The sequence below is a fragment of the Leucoraja erinacea genome, chromosome 11 (assembly GCF_028641065.1).
Source record: "Leucoraja erinacea ecotype New England chromosome 11, Leri_hhj_1, whole genome shotgun sequence".
Taxonomy (NCBI): domain Eukaryota; kingdom Metazoa; phylum Chordata; class Chondrichthyes; order Rajiformes; family Rajidae; genus Leucoraja; species Leucoraja erinaceus.
The window spans coordinates 24,508,846-24,525,885 of NC_073387.1; the positions used below are offsets into that span (position 1 = coordinate 24,508,846).

Here is a 17,040-nt window from a genome sequence, read left to right on the forward strand (position 1 = left end):
CATAGACTAGTTGGGCCGAACGGCCTATATCGTGGTGTCTGATTATGTGTTTTAAGTACCCCGAACCCCCCAATTATCCCATGTGTAGTTGCCGGTGATGGGGGGGGAGGGGGGGTTTGGGCACTTTGGGAGAGGTCACAAAGTAATGGAGTAATTCGGCGGGCCAGGCAGCATCTCAAAGTCCCCTCCCTAAGCCCCGGGGGTTTCTATACAACCAGTTCTCCAGTCACCGCGGATCAGAGGGCCCTGGATGGAGGTGACGGAGGAGGTATAGGAACTGGTGTTGCATCTCCTGCGGTTGCAGGGGAAAGTGCCTGGAGGGCAGGGTGGGTTGGGTGAGAAGGGATGAGTGAACCAAAGCGTCACCACTCTATTTTTTCCACTGATTCTACCTTATCCACTGAGTTACTCCAGCACTTTCGTGTCTTGTTTTATACACCGGCACCTGCAGTTCCTTGTGTCTACAGTTTGGGAAAGGCGTTGGCTGGGAGAGGATTGCTGTGTTTGGTGAATGTAATCTCCAAGGTTGGGTCACCTGCTTCACCCACGGATCCCGGGAGGATTCGAGCTCAGAGTGACTCAGCACAACTGGCGACCATTCGGCCCATTATGCCAGTGCTTTTACAGCCCCAACTCTTCCAACCCTTAACTATTTTCCTTCCAGAATGTGGACCATCCCATGTACAACCTTCCTCCTCCTTCCAGACTGCTCAGGGAAGGACAGCCTCTGTTGGGAATCCCTCATACCTCCATCCCATCTCTAATCCCCACAACACCCCCACCCTCCCTGTAAGACATCAACTCTCCCACCACCCTTTCCCAACCGACCACCTCCCAATCCCTTCATCCTCTAATCGATCTGCCATATTATCCATATGGAAACAGGCCCTTCGGCCCACCTTGTCCATGCTGACCAAGTTGCCATACTCGGTTAGTCCCATTTGGTCCTTTGCCCTCTGAACCCTTCCTCTCCACTATCTGTTCAAATGCCTTTTAAATGTGGTCATTGAATGATAGATTCAGCAGAGCGAGGGGAAGAAGTTGCAGAACCAGTTGTGGAAGATCGGAGGAGGAACACGATATTCCAGTGTTCACGATACTCCAGTGGGTGGGTCCCAGCGTCTAGTGGGTGGGGAGAAGGCGTGACATAGCTCAGGTAGCCGGATAAAATGCCATCCAGGTGGTGAGGGGGGGGAAGCCAGGATTCTCAGGTGGCGGGTCACAGTCCAGAGGGTGGGTCGCACATACCCGCTCCCGGAGCCACGACCACGTTTGTCCGTAAGCAGTCCGGCTGCTGGCGGTAGCGCCGGGACAGCGCCGGGCAGGCGGCCATGGCGCGGTACAACTGCTCAGAAGGTAAGTGCGGCCGGCGGCACCGGGCGCTGGGGCTGGATGGGTGGGTGAGGGGGTGAGTGAGTCCGGCGGGACGGGGTCTGGTTCTCCATGTGGGATTATCTGGAACTTTGGGGCGGTGAGTGAGTGGGGAAAGTCTTTGTGCGGCTGGAATTCACCGGGACCCCCAGTTCAAGCGCTGCACCCGACCCACCGCCGTTGAAACGCTTCACCGGTCTCTCCGGAGGAGGGGGTGTGAGCGGGATGGGGAGAGAAGGTTGGGGAGAGGGTGGGTAGAGAGATTGGTGGAGAGGGGGACTGGGAGAAGAGGGGTGGGAGGAGGAGGCGAGATAGAGGGGAGATCCCCATTTCGCGGCAGCTGGTACACAGATGCTGGGTACTGTGACCACTCGGGACGGAGTGGACAGTCCCAGTCGGTCCGGGACATGGTGAGGCCGGCAGACGGATCAGGGAGATCTCCCCGTACACTGGCCCTCTGATGGCCGGCGGGGACACGGCTACCCTCACTGGGCTGTGGACCAGGGGCTGGGCTGGGCCAGGCAGAGAGGGCTGGGGTAGGTTCAGCGGGACGCGGCCTCTACCCCACCAGTAGCTGGGTTTTCTGGGCTTCACTGACGTTGTACACTCGTGGCGATGGAGATGTGAGTAAGCTCACAGGCACTTGGAGCTCAGCATCGGAATGTGGACAGCACAGGACCAGGCCCTTCGGCCCACATTGTCCGCTCCGCACATATTATGCCTCTCTCACCTTAAAACTAGTTCCTCTCGTCTTTGCCATTACCAACACGGGGGAAAAGGTTCTGAATGTCATAGTAATGCAGCGTGGAAACAGGCCATTCGGCCTAACTCGCCCATATTAACCAACATGCCCCATCTCCACTAGTCCCACATACCCATGCCTGGCACATATTGCTCTAAACCAGTCCTATCCAAATGTCTCTTAAATGTTATGATTGTACCTGCCTCAACTACCTCCTCTAGCTCGTTCCTATTAACTCGTCCCCCCTCACCTTAAATTCACGTCTTCTGGCTCTTGATTCTCCTACTGCATTTATCTCAGCTATTCATCTTCTGATTGTTTTTACACCTCTATAAAATCACCCCTCATCTCCCTGTGCTCCAAGGAATAAAGTCCTAGCCTGCCCAACCTTTCCCTGTACATCCTCGTAAATCGTTTCACCTCCTCCAGCATAACAACATATTTCCGATCACATGGTGACCAAGACAAGTGTCTACTTATCTATGCCTCTCAATATTATATGCTTGTATTGGGTCCCCCCTCAACTTCCAAAGCTCCAGGGAAAACAACCAAGTTTGTCCAACCTCTCCTTGTTGCTAATGTCCTCTAAATTATACAGCATCCTGGCAAACCATCTCTGCATCCCATCCAAAGCTTCCCCTGTCATGGGGCAATGAGAACTTCACACAGTACTCCAAATGTGGCCTAATCAAATTCCTATAAAAATTCATCATTTTCTTACTCTTATACTGAATGTCCTGATTAATGAGGTCTGGTATGTTATATGCTTTCTTTACCACTTTGTCCACTTGTGTTGCCACTCTCTGGGGGCTATAGACTTGGAGCCCAAGATCCCTTTGTCTATAAATGCAGATGTGGGATGTAGCGTAGATAGGTACGATGGTCGGCATAGATGTGGTGGGCTGAAGAGCTGTGACTATGTTCAGAGTTATACCGCGCGAAAACAGGCCCTTCAGCCCAACTTGTCCACACTGACCAACATGCCCAATCTACACTAGTCTTACCTTCCTGCATTTGGCCCATATCACTCTATACCTATCCTATCCATGTACATGTCTAAACGTTTCTTAAATGTTGTGATAGTACCTGCAACTGTACAACTCTATAACATGTACAACATTTCTCAGCCTATTTCACCAACACAATGATATCAGTCTGTAGTCTAAAACCATCCTTTACACTGACTGGAATGTGGAACACTGCCTGAGGTGGTGGTGGAGGCAGGGAGACACAACATATATCTGAACAAGTACTTGAATCATCAAGGCACAGAAGGCTACAGATTGCATGCTAGTAAATGGGACTAGTCTGAAGAAGTGTTTCGACCCGAAACGTTGCCTATCTCCTTCGCTCCATAGATGCTGCCACACGCTGAGTTTCTCCAGCATTTTTGTATACCTAGTATTGATGGGTAGTTGTTGGTTGGCATGGATGCAAAGGGCCTGATTTTGTGCAGAATGTGTTCATGATCCCTGAGAGCCAAGTCTTGTTCTCAACAGTTATTTAATGCTGAAGATAAACACAACGTGCTGCAGTAACTCAGTGGGTCAGGCAGCATCTCTGGAGAAAAGGAGGTGACATTTCGAGTCGGAACCCATCTTCATTTAATGCTATTGCTTTGGGCATCGTTAAATTGGTTGCCCACATCCTGCATAATAATGACAACTGCACCAGGAAGCATTTGGAGATAACAGCAATCTGTGAAACGTACAGTACAGAAGGACATACCTTTCTTCTTATCCAGTCATTCCTCACTTCATTGCATCAGGTGTGGGTGGCTCAGTGCTGCCACCTTCAGGGATCCTTGGATGCACTCGAGGCCCCTCTGTTTTTGGGGTATGACCTACGCTGATTAATCCTCCTGCTGTGCATCACCTCACACTTATCAGGATGACGTTCCACCTGCTCTTGCTCGGCCCACCCTACCGTCTCATCAACATTAACCTATAGCCCAAGATTATATCGTCACTGTCAACAACTCCACTCATTTACATGTAATTTGCAAAACTACTAATCGCACACCCTGCAGGGCATATCCATGTTTAGTTTGGAGACCAAGCGCAGAAACTGGTCCTTTGGCCCACCGAGTCCATGCTCACCCATACACGAGTTCTATGTTTTACAAACTAGGGGAAATTTACAGAGGCCAATAAACCTAAACACCTGCATGCTTTGGGGTGTGGGAAGAAACCGGAGCACCTGACAACCAAGCCTTGTGACCCGTCACTGGCTACGGACCTTGCTTAGAAGAACAATCCTCCACGATCACCTTCTGCCGTCTGGTACCAGGCCAGTTTAGACCAGTGTGCCTTAGCTCTAACAAGCCTTCCTCATTAATACGACTTGTTATCTCTTTAAACTGGTCAGACAGGGCATTTCCCCAAACAAAGCCTTGACGAATAGTTATTGATTAATCCCTGTCCTTGTAAGAGTAGATTAATAGGCACACAACAATGCTGGAGAAACTCAGCGGGTGCAGCAGCATCTATGGAACGAAGGAAATAGGCAACGTTTCGTCCCGAAAAGTTGCCTATTTCCTTCGCTCCATAGATGCTGCTGCACCCGCTGAGTTTCTCCAGCATTGTTGTGTACCTTCGATTTTCCAGCATCTGCAGTTCCTTCTTAAACACAAGAGTAGATTAATCTTGTCTTTCAGGTTTTTTTTCCCACCAACTTCCTTACCGCTGGTGTTAGACTGGCCTGCTGTTTCCTGGCTCCTTCTCCCCCACCCCCACCTGCTATCCTTCCTGAATGAAGGAACCACATCTGCTGCCCCCCCAGTCATCTGATGCCCCGTCTGTGGCTGGTGAAGGTTTGAAAATCTCCTCCCTCGCCTCCTACTGCAGCCTGGGATCCACCCACTGAGGATTTATTTGCCTTTAAACATACTAAATCATCTAATACCTCCTTTTTAATCTGATGCTTTAGAATTTCGCAGTCAGTCTCCTTGAATTCTTCAACCAGAATGATTTTGGCCTTAGTGAATACAATGAGAAGTACTAATGTAAGATCGTAGTAACCTCGTCGTCTCGTCCGCTCTCCCCCCCCCCCCCCCCCCCCCCCCCCCCCCCCCTCCGCCCTACAAATTGTTCTCTGGCTCCATATATCAATCGTCCCTTTGGTTCCATTCTTTCCATGGCTACCCTCTGCTTTTAATATACTCACAAATGTTTTGTTGTTTTCCTTGCTGCACCACCCCTCTTCTCAGGTTCTATCTTGTGTCTCCTCTTTGCTCTCCTCATTTCCTTAAATACTTTCCCACACATTCTCTAGAATGAGTTCCTGTGTTCTCCCATTACCCAGCCCACAACATCCATGGATGTCTGTAGCAATGCTCGACTTCGGCTCTGGTTGGCCCAACCTCCAGGCCGGCGTTCTCAGTGTATGCTTATCAGGAAAAGACACAAAGTGCTGGAGCAGCTCCAGCTGATCAGATGGCTGGAGAACATGGTTAGGTGACATTTCGGATTGGTTTTGTCCGAATGTTCCAGGTCGAAACTATGACCTTTGGCAGATTCAAAGCAGATACGATAGTGTGGGAAGGAACTGCAGATGCTGGAGTAACTCTGCGGGACAGTCAGCATCTGGAGAGAAGAAATGGGTAACGTTTCAGGTCGAGACCCATCTTCAGACAGAGCAAATACGATACGATAGTTGTGTTTAACATAATATTGGGTAGGCTCATGGATATGGGTTATATAGGTAGATAGATGGTTTTGACATCATGCTCAGCACAGACATTGTGGGCCAAAGGGCTTATTTTTGTGCTGTATTGTTCTATCTATGTCCTAAGAACCTGAGGAGCAACATTTTCACAGAGAGGATGATGGATGTATAGAATAAGCTGCCAAAGGAGGTAGTTGAGGCAGGTACTATGACAGGATGGGTGGCATGGCGGGACAAGACCCTTCTTCAGACTGATGTCAGGGGAGAGGGGGATACATTGAGAGGGAAGTGTGAGGTGTGAAAGCAGGACAAAGGGAATGGAGATCATGGAAAATGTAGAATAGATCATTGTTAGCTGGGAGAAGGTAACAACAAATCAAACAGATAAAATGTAGTCGGAGACAGTAAGACTGGTTCAGAGAACGGTAGGGGGAGGGATGGAGAGAGAGAGAGGGAAAGCAAGGGTTATTGAAGTTAGGTCAATGTTCATACCGCTGGGGCCCAATCGACATATGGGGTGCTGTTCCTCCAATTTGCGCTGGGCCTCACTCTGACAATGGAGGAGGCCCAGAACAGAAAGGTCAGTGGGAATGGGAGGGGGAGTATTTAGCAATCTGGAGATCAGGTAGATTTAGGCGGACTGAGCGGAGGTGTTCTGCAAAACGATCGCCGAGCCTGCGCTTGGTCTCCAGTATTTCGTGTCAATCTTCGGTTTAAACCAGCAGTTCCTTCCTACCCCATTTCTTGCAGCTGCCTGTATTCTCCCGGCATATTTGTTCTCTAATTCCTGTTGAATAATTACAGGCCTCTAGCAGGGGGCTGTGGAGTGTTTTTGAAAGTGGGGGGGGGGGGGGGGGGGGGGGGGGGGGTGGGTTGTGATCACTGGCCTTGGGGGTATACCCTCCCACGGTTGGGATGTTTTGAAATTTGATGTATTAAAATCATGTTTTAGTGCATTCGAGAAGTATGATTTCAATGTTTTGTTTGAAGTATTTTTAAGCTAATGTAGGGCCTACATGAGAGAGGAGCAGGTGATTATTATTTTTGTTATTGCTCGACCACCAAAAACTGGGGGATAATAATACAGGCCATCTCCCAAAAAGTGTGGGGGGGGATATATACCCCAATTCCACCCTCCCCCGCCTGGATCGACACCAGTGCCTTCCACGGTACAGAAAATTTGACAACAAGATTTTTAAATGTGTTATAATTTCAAGTGCTTTTTTTTGTTTGTAGTTGGAAAAACGGACAAGAAATAATCATAACATTTCCTGTTTTTGCAAAGTCACACAAATTATGTTTTGCTAGGGGTAAAAATCTGAGTAATTTGAAAGTGTGTGTTCTTTTGACGTACATTTCATTTTGATTTGAATTTAGAATCATCAAACTATGACATTAATAAAGGGGTACATGTTTGTGGAAACTTTACTTTTTTTAAAGTAAGACTTTCGAGAAATCTAAAATGCATTAGAAAAATACATTTCAATGCACGGAGTCTCTTGCCCAGAGTAGGTGAATCGAGGACCAGAGGACAGATTTAAGGTGACGGGGAAAAGATTTCATAGGAATCTGAGGGGTAACATTTTCCACACAAAGGGTGGTGGGCGTATGGAACAAGCTGCCAGAGAAGGTAGTTGAGGCAGGGACTATCCCAACATTTAAGAAACAGTTAGACTGATATATGGATAGGACAGATTTGGAGGGATATGGACCAAAAGCAGGTAGTATAGCGGGTGTAGGCAAGTTGGGCAAGTCAGGAACATTTTTCTTGCAGTTACAATAGTGAAAATCTAGCAGGCAAGCAGGATGCCTTCTCCAACCACCCCCATTTGAAGGCCACTATCTTCCACCGCTTCTACCCAGTGCTTGGTACCTACTTCCAGCAGCACCGAGCCGCAGCCTGATCCATGACGGTCACCTGGGCAAATTTGGCATAGAGATTCTCATGGCAGCAGCACAACGCTTCCTCCTCGCCTTCGACCCGAGGCCTGGCCACCTCCGATGGCCCGGGACTCTTGCACTGAGGCTGCTCCATGGACGGAGCTGTGGCGAGCGACTCGTCACCCCCGCAAACACTTGCCAGCCCCGGCTCCCCGTCTGCATCTGCCCCCGCCGCTGCTTCTGCTTCCATCCCTCCTTCCGCCCCGGCTCTCCAACACCCATGACCAGGTTGCTCAGAGCACAGCAGCGCCTCGTCCAAAGCCCGAGAGATTGAAACATGTCTTGCAAAAAAAGTTCAGCGACCCATGTCTAGTGCATTCCCATGAAACCATCAGTAATGGTGAGTTGCCAGTCTTGCCCTTTATTTCAACGATGTCTCTATGTTAGCAACAGTACCATATTCTAATGAACATAGAACAGTACAGCACAGGAACGGGCTTCATTCCACAATGTTTGTGTCGGACATGATGCCTAACTGAACTGATCTCATCCGCCTGTGAGTGATCCATATCCCTCCATTCCCTGCAACTCCATGTGTCTATCTAAAAGCTTCTTAAGCACCAGTAATATATCTGCCTCCACCACCACCCCGGTAATGCGTTCCAGGCCCCCACCACTATCTATGCAAAAAAACATATAATTCCTCACACATCTCAATTATATTTTTCCCCTCTTATGTTATAGCTATGCACTCAATTTCCACCCTGGGAGGATAAGGTTCTGACTGTCTATCTATTATCCCTTTCATAATTTTATAAGCTGATCACGCTCGAGTTCAACCGCTTTAGACTCCTTGCGTTAAAACTGATGCAAATTACGCTTGCACTCCACCCAAGTGCTCTCATGCACATGTCAGGTTTGGTTTGACAGGCTTGGTTAGCCTTCTACATGTGACCGCAACTCTCACCAAATGTACATCTGCTCTGTTGCCATTTCCCTCAGAAAATTAGTTTGAACCCCTCCTGAAAGAATTACTAACCCTCCCCACACAGCTGTTGAACCAGTTCCAGTGCAACTATTGCACAGTCTGACAGAAGACCTCTGTTGTGGTGTGGGAAGTGGTCCTGGGGCAGACGGATTGGTTGTGCTGTTGGACAAAAATGCTGAAGAAACTCAGCGGGTGAGGCAGCATCTATGGAGCGAAGGAAATCGGCAGTGTTTCGGGCCAAAATCCTTCATAGCTCCACAGATGCTGCCACACCCGCTGAGTTTCTCCAGCATTTTTGCCTACCTTCGATTTTCCAGCATCTGGAGTTCCTTCTTAAACATTGGTTGTGCTGTTGTTAGGAATAGTTCATAAATCTTAGGAGCAGAACTAGGCCATTCGGCCTTTGTGGTTACTCTGCCATTCAATCATGGCTGATCTATCGTTCTCTCTCAACCCCCATTCTCCTGCCCCCCCCCCCCCCCCCCCCCCCCCCCCCCACCTTTGACACCTTACTATTACGAATAGCTGAAGGAATTGTCGTTGGCAAGGGAATGCTGGTGGCTGGCCATCAGAAATTCTGAAATGAGTGTTTGCATCTGTCCTGTCCTGCTTCCTGAACCAGCTGTGCTCTCTCCGAAGGTTCATATGTGACCTTGATGTGCTCGACGGATTTGTGCGATGAGCTGTGCCACGTTGTCCAGGTGAACGATCTGAATGCAACCCTGGCTCTGCAGCCCCCGTGGAGATCAGCGGACTTCTACATCGGCCTCGCCTTGGCCACCTTCTCCAGCTTCCTCATCGGGATCAGCGTCATCCTGAAGAAGAAGGGGCTGCTGCGGTTAGCACAAGTAGGCAATGTCAGAGCAGGTAAGATGGTCTCCATTCTCCAATAACCCCCCCACACGACCCTTTGAGGTGGGGGCAGTGGTTTGTCAGTCTGCGATGAAAGGGTTGTACTATCAGAGAGTTGTATATTTTCCTGAGGGCCCTGGTGCACAGGACTACCTGGGAATCACTGGCTCTCAAGGGCCCTGGTCCACAGTAATCCCCACCTTCCTGAGCCACAGCATCAACATGCCCAGAAGAGATTCATGTCATGTGGGGTCTCAGCAAGGAGCAATGTAATGATGGGAGTCTGTCATTGTGAATTCATAGTGTGCAAGACTTTGACCCAGGACCTCTTCTCTCAGCTGGACTCAGTAGACAGCCACTCGGCCCCTTCCGTGCCTACACACACCCTAATCCAGACCCTAGCTCCCCGTACACACCCCCAGTCCAACACGCCCCTCTCCCAAGTGTCTCCCGCTAACCCTAACAGCAACTCCCTCTGGCTATTCCGTCCACTGCTCTAGTAGCAGAGGTGGGTTAAACTCAATGCGTTGATTGTGTTTGTTGTGTGTTACAGGGGAAGGTGGTCATGGCTACCTGAAGGATTGGATGTGGTGGGCTGGCCTATTGACCAGTAAGTAGTAATCCTTTTACATGACAAAGTCTGTTGGCTGTGTTTACTGAAACTAGAGATGGCCTGATTCTCGTTGAGAATAGCAAGTGCCAGGAAGTAAGCGGAGAATATTCAAAACAATGACTGCATCAGCTGGATATCCCCTGAGGACACACCCGGTGCTGGATAAATAAAGGACCTCTTTTCTTCTAAAGGCTGATTTAATAATGGTGTTCATAATCTCTAATAGTATTCATTGAATGTGTCCGAGAAGGCACGTTGTTTCCTGATGATTAAACTAGCAGCATGTTCTATGCAGTGTTCTACAATGTAGAATGCAGGGATGAAGGAGGAGATCCAGCATTCAGAGCAGGATCTCGGGAACGAGCAAGGTACAGATGGGCTCAGCATCCGTCTGGACTGTGTGACACTCAGCCCATGACATTTATTCATCTTAAATTTAATGAATTATTCAAAAACCATGATGGTCACAGAAGATAACATTACAACTCGCCTCTGCAACACTCTGCAGTTTATTTTGTTTCATCAGAGATGTGTGGTCTCTTGAAGAAAACCGAGGCAACAAACTTACATGCCACTTATTTTGCAAGTATATTTTCTGCGATGGTTTTACACACACACTTTGAATCTTCTCTTTAATTGAAATAACATTATTATTCCTCATTTTCCTTGACACATTCAATATGAAATTTCTATTTGAGGCTGTTTACACATCCAGATATTCTTCTTTATGTTGTAGCTGAATTCCGAGTCATTTTCCTTAGGAAGGCTAAACATACTTGGAGAGAGGGATGTAGGTTTACTAGAGTCAGACCTGGACTCCAGATTAAATCACGAGGAATGGTTCCAGAATGAGGAAAGTTAATCAGTGGTTGGATTCACTTTGTTAAGAAAAGAAAAACGGACAGCACAGATAGACAACTTGTACTCTGAGACTGGCAGACATAATCCACACGTAAGAGAGAGGACCTTCAGGGATGAAATTGGGGAGCTCTTCTTCATAGAGCTCTTCCTCGTAGAACAGTAGGAATTTGCAGCTCTTTCCCACAATTTAGATGTTCAGGTATGAGAGCAAGTTCAGGATCAATGGTCTAAATCGCCACTTTCTCTGGGATGTTATGTTACAATTGTATAAGACGTTGGTGAGGCTTTTGGTGACCCGGCTATAGGAAGGATGTTTTTTAAGCTGGAAACAGCGTAGAGATTTACGAGAATGTTGCTTGGACATGAGGGCTTGCATAGCGAGAGGTTGGGCAGGCTAGGACTTTTTTTCTTTGGAGTGCAGGAGACTGAGGGGTGATTTTATAAGATTATAAGGGGAATATAGGATGAATGCACAGTATTTTACCCAAAGTAGGGGAATCATGAACCAGAGAACATGGGCTTGAACTGAGACGAGAAAGATTTAATAGGAACCAGAGGGGGAAACTTTTTCACACGGGGGATGGTGGGTGTATAGAACGAGTTGCGGGAGATACAATAATATTTAAAAGACACTGCAACAGGTACATGTATAGGAAATGTTTAGGAATGATGAAGCGTGGGTAAATGGGACTAACTTAGATGTGGCATCTTCGTCACCCATGGACAAGTTGTGTCCAATGGCCTGTTTCTGCGCTGTGTGACTCTATGACTCTTGTGCAGCTGTGATTTGTTTCCCAGTTGTACTTCTATGCACCAAAGGATATGTGAGGAGTGGTAGAATATGGTGTCGGAAGGAATATGGTGTTGATGCTGGTTTACACTGAAGATAGGCACAACATGCTGGAGTAGGGTGTTGAGAATGAGGGATCAGCCATGATCCTATCAAATGCAGTGCATGAAGGACTAAATGGCTTGTTTGTTCCCTATGTTTTTTGTCAGCACACTTTGTTTGTTGTGTTTGAGATGAAGGCTTTAATGGAAGTGCAGTCCCAGTACATCACTACTATTTCCACAGTGCCTGGATCACCATTACCAAACTTATGAGGCGGATGAAACCTTGGCTGTAGTGACACATTGTGCAGTGTTGCTGAGAGCCCTGGCCACCATCTACCAGAGCCCCACCTACCTCTATTAATGCTAATCATACAGGCTGTGGGTTAACTTGAGAACCCCCTGTGATTATTGCTTTGCTGCCACAGCCCAAATCCAAGCTGGAGTGGCTGCGAGATGCCAGTGGCTGTCGCTATGATTAAGTCAGTGACAGGATGAGATAGATCAGGGCTGGGTGGGGCAGTCAGATGAAAATAAATCTCATTATGCTTCACGACAGAACAGTGGTCACTCAACCGCCCAAACTTGTTTCGACATTCACTGAAATTAAAGCTGATTTGTGATGTCATTCTAAGTGTCTCCTAGCCGACAATGATTATACTGCTGGAACCTGTTGTTGCTTTTGAAGTGATTTAAATGTTTGAAGTGTACCATTGTAATGGAAATGTAACACCAGACGGAAGGAAGGCTCTGTTTATGAACACTGCATGGAAACGGGCCCTTCGGCCCACTGAGTCCGCGCCGACCATCAATCCCCCGACACTAGCACTATCCGACACACTAGGGACAATTTTTACAGAAGCCAATTAACCTACAAACTCGCTAGTCTTTGGGATGTGGGTGGAAACGGGAGCACCCGGAGGAAACCCACACGTATCCCCATGGAGAACGTACAAACTCCGTACAGACAGCACATGTAGTCAAGATGGAACCCAGGTCTCTGGCGCTGTAAGGCAGCAACTCTACCACTGTGTCACCGTGCTGCTCTTGCACTCTGTTATTGGTCGCGGGTATCCTGCAGTTATGAATTCAGTGTGATGATGGCCACAACTGCCTTGGTCCTTCAAGGGTAATGCTGACCCAGCAGCAGATGAGGGGCTGAGTATTCCTCTGTCGGTGACTCGCCTCTTGCCTCTCACTGTCTAGGACAAGAGTGTAATGGGTTATGTTCTAATTGATTGATGAGTACAGCTTCACTGCCATGCCTAGGGTGGCACAGTGGCACAACAGTAGAGCTGCTGCCTCACAACACCAAGGACTGTGGTTTAATACTGACCCCAGTTGCTGTCTGTGTGGAGTTTGCATGTTCTCCCTGTGCCAGAGTCGGTTTCCTCCAGGTGCGCCTGATTCCTCTCGCATATGCAATTTTGTAGGTTAATTGGCTTCTGTAAATTGCCTCTAGTGTGTAGGATGTGAAACTGGGATAGCAGAAAAGTAGCGTACAGGTGATCGATGGTCGGCGTGGACTTGGGCCAAAGGGCCTGTTTCTAATAATAATAATATATTTTATTGTCATTGCACATAAGCGCAACGAGATTTGGTCTGCAGCTTCCATCCGATGTCATAACTTAATTAACTAATAACATTTAGATTTAGATACCCCGAGAACATGGTTTGTAAAAAAAACATTACAACAGTAAAATAGTCAAAACAGTTCAAACTAAATCAGACTAAAGTGCAGATGTGTCTGTGCGACGTGACCATCCGAGGGAGACAGTCCATGGTGGGTGGGGGGCACTCAGCAGGGCCTGTATCTTTAAACTAAACAAGTTGTTACAGCCGAGCAGACCATTCCCGTTACCATGTAGTGTGTGACGACCAGTGGTAGTTGACCACTGCAAAGTCCAGCTACATAATAGCCGGCAGTGAATTGGTTAGCCTCCTATAGGCCTGTGACCACCAACACGGCCCAGGGTAGCAGGTGTATAGGAAGAGTCCCCCTCCCAAGTCATGCACTACCTAATGGGAAATATACCACCCTTCCTTCACTGTACCCTGGGTGTAAACCCATGAGCTCTCTCCCCAGCCGCACTGTCCGAGCTCCTTCAGCAGGAGCGCCATGTTTGACCAAGGTGCCCACCATCACCATCTCAGGGCAAGCATGGATCTGCCAGCGATGTTCGCATTCAAGAAGATTTCCTTTAGAAGGTGCTCGGGATACTAAACCCGGCCCTAATTCCAGGTCTGGTCTCTTCCAGTGGGCGCTGGAGAAGCGATGAACTTTGCTGCGTACGCCTTCGCTCCTGCAACAGTCGTCACTCCTCTCGGAGCACTTAGTGTCCTCATCAGGTACTGGAACGCACATTCCCGGCTGGCTCTGTAAACACTGATCCATGGCGCATCCTCATCATTAAACCATCAACCGACCGACAGCACACCCTTAACCATTGAACCATCGGCCAACCAGCTGCACACCCTTGTCATTAAACCACTGACCGACTGGCCACACATCCCCATCCTTAAACTATCATCCGACCCACCAACCGCACATCCCCATTAATAAACTACCGACCAGCCAGAGGCACATCCCCGTCGATAAACCATCGACTAGCTGCACATTCCCATCAATAAATGGGCCATCTGATATTTGTGTTGAAAACCTTGCTCGAGCTTACTCATTTCTCCATTTCTCCCTCCCAACTGCAGTGCCATCCTGTCTTCCTACCTCCTACAGGAGTGTCTCAACCTGCTGGGGAAGCTGGGATGTGTGCTTTGCATCCTGGGCTCGACAGTGATGGTGATTCACGCTCCGCAGGAGGAGAAAGTGAAGACCCTGGAAGAAATGGCGCAGAAACTCAAAGATCCAGGTCAGTTTGGGAGCAGACAAGGGTGCCACTTGTTTGGTAAACTCTTCATTCCTTGGGAAATGGCTAACATTGCTGATCCAGTCTTCACCATGCTGAGAGCAAGCACCATACTATTGGTCTAATGAGGGGTCTCAACTCGAAAAATCATCTGTCCATTCCCTCCCCATATGTTGCCTGACTTGCTGAGTTCCTCCAGCTCTTTGTGTTTTGCTGGGAGCTGTGCCCCAAGTGTGTCACTGGCTCACTACAGGAGGCAGATGTCAGCCTCTCACCCTGATGTGGTTCTGGAATCGCAGGACCAGCAGACAGTGAGGAAGGCTTGTTTTCTTCCTGTAAATGTTATTGAACCAACTGGTTTTATATCACAGTCTGGCAACTTTACAGACTGAAACCTAATTTAATTCAAGATTTTATGAAAACTGAATTTGATTCAGAGCCCACCACAGCTGAACTCATTTTTCCTGCATGATTCATCCAATAATTAACCACACGTTATCCACACTAATCTGCTTGTTGCATGTTCTTCGGAGCCGGTCAAGATTCAGCACTGTATGTCTCGGCTCAATGAATGGAAGAAGAGTAAATTCCTGTCAGGTTTGAAAGACCTGTATCATCTACTTGGGAAAGGGTGAAGAAACACGTGGGGCTGGTGTGGAGGAGGGCTGTCATCAGGCAGGTTTTCCAGTGATGTTGTTTTTGTGCCGCAGGGTTCCTGGTGTTTGCGTGCCTCTTACTGATGGCCGTGCTGATCCTCATCTTCTACGCTGCTCCCAGGCATGGACACGAAAACGTCCTGGTCTATATCGCTATCTGCTCCCTCATTGGTGCCTTCTCCGTCTCCTCTGTGAAAGGGATTGACATTGCCATCAGAGGGTGTTTCGATAACCTGCCAGTGTACAGACACCCGCTAACGTGGATTCTCATCCTCTCCCTGCTGGCCTCCATCATCACACAGGTCAACTACTTGAACAAGTCCCTGGACACTTTCAACACATCCGTCGTCTACCCCATTTATTATGTGTTCTTCACCACAGTGGTTATCACCACCTCTGTCATCCTGTTCAAAGAGTGGTACAGCATGTCTGCAGTGGACATTGTGGGCACCATTGCTGGCTTTGGAACCATTGTTCTAGGTGTCTTCATGCTTCATGTCTTCAAAGATCTAAACTTCAGTCTCAAGAACCTGCCGCAAGCCCTTAAGGCAAAGGAAATGGTGTCTGTGGCTCCCATGCTAAAACTAGATGACAAACACATCCTAATAGAAAGCACAGACAATGCCGTGTTCACAGAAGATAGGTCTCGGGTCTTTGTAATTTATGGGTGAAAGAGGTTTAAGTGCAACTATGAAAGCCAGACTGGAGTGGACTGGGACACACCTAATGATTTGATGCCGCAGCTCTGTGTACACAAGCAGGATTATTTCCTGCGATTAATAGCCCGGGGTTTCACGGATGAAACATCGGACCAGCCCACAGGATCGCATTCAGTGTCCAACCAAAGCCTATGTTGCATTTGGAAGCCGCTGATCCAACCCAGACCAGGTCTGACCCAATACATCCTCTACAGACAACCACAATCTGCACAATCCATGTTGAGTGGGGTTTCAATTAGTTTATTGCTGGAGCTTTACGCCAGATCAGCCCTTCTCTGGTCAGAATTGCCAACATATCCGGTTATACAGTCAGGCCTGTGGCCAACTGGCAGTAACCAGGGCACTCTAAATGTTATAACTTTACAGCTCTCTGTACTGGGTGAAAATCTCTCTGTTGCAAACATGCAATTTATCAAATTTACCAGTCTCTTCCCATTTACACAAAGCTGACGTGACCAGACCCTCTGACGTGCTTGCAGGTTTAGAGTTGTTTGCCTGTTTGTTCAGGGGGGGGGGGGGGGGGGGGGGGGGAGAATGGGATTGTTGCGAGGAAATATGGAAAATATGAACAGGGAGAATTGGCACACATTTTGCCCCTGAACTTATGTAAATGTGTGAGGGTGTACCATGTAACTGAGTTGTGCAGTGTGTCTCAGCCCAGAGAGTGGTGCTGCCTGTGATTGACAAGTTCACGTGCTCAATCTTCACTAATCTGTTACTTCCTGGCTTGTGACACTCTGACTCCCGGGTACAAGGGGCTCCAGATGCTACTTCCAAGCCCAGAGACTGACGTCCACAAGGTGCTGGATGTTACTCGTGTTTCAGTGGGCCTCCAGTTGTTATCTCTAGTTCTGTAGGGCTCCAGATGTAATTCTTGATTCTGTGGGTCTGCAGTTGTCACCCGTACTTCTGTGGGGCTCCAGGTGTTATCCTTGGTTTTGTGGGGCTCCGCACCCTGAATGCTGCCCACCAGGTGCTGGATGTTACCCCTGGTTT

The 17,040-nt window shown here is 48.3% G+C and overlaps 1 protein-coding gene across 1 annotated transcript; it reads left to right on the forward strand.

The window, feature by feature from the left end:
* The first annotated feature begins 1,155 nt into the window (after positions 1-1,155).
* On the forward strand, positions 1,156-16,560 carry LOC129701594 (magnesium transporter NIPA2-like). Its single transcript, XM_055642872.1, has 6 exons — positions 1,156-1,356; positions 9,288-9,515; positions 10,054-10,110; positions 14,064-14,154; positions 14,512-14,672; positions 15,380-16,560. Exons 1-6 carry the CDS (start codon positions 1,332-1,334, stop codon positions 15,994-15,996), a joined length of 1,179 nt encoding a protein of 392 aa, XP_055498847.1. The 5' UTR covers positions 1,156-1,331; the 3' UTR covers positions 15,997-16,560.
* Positions 16,561-17,040: the final 480 nt, after the last annotated feature.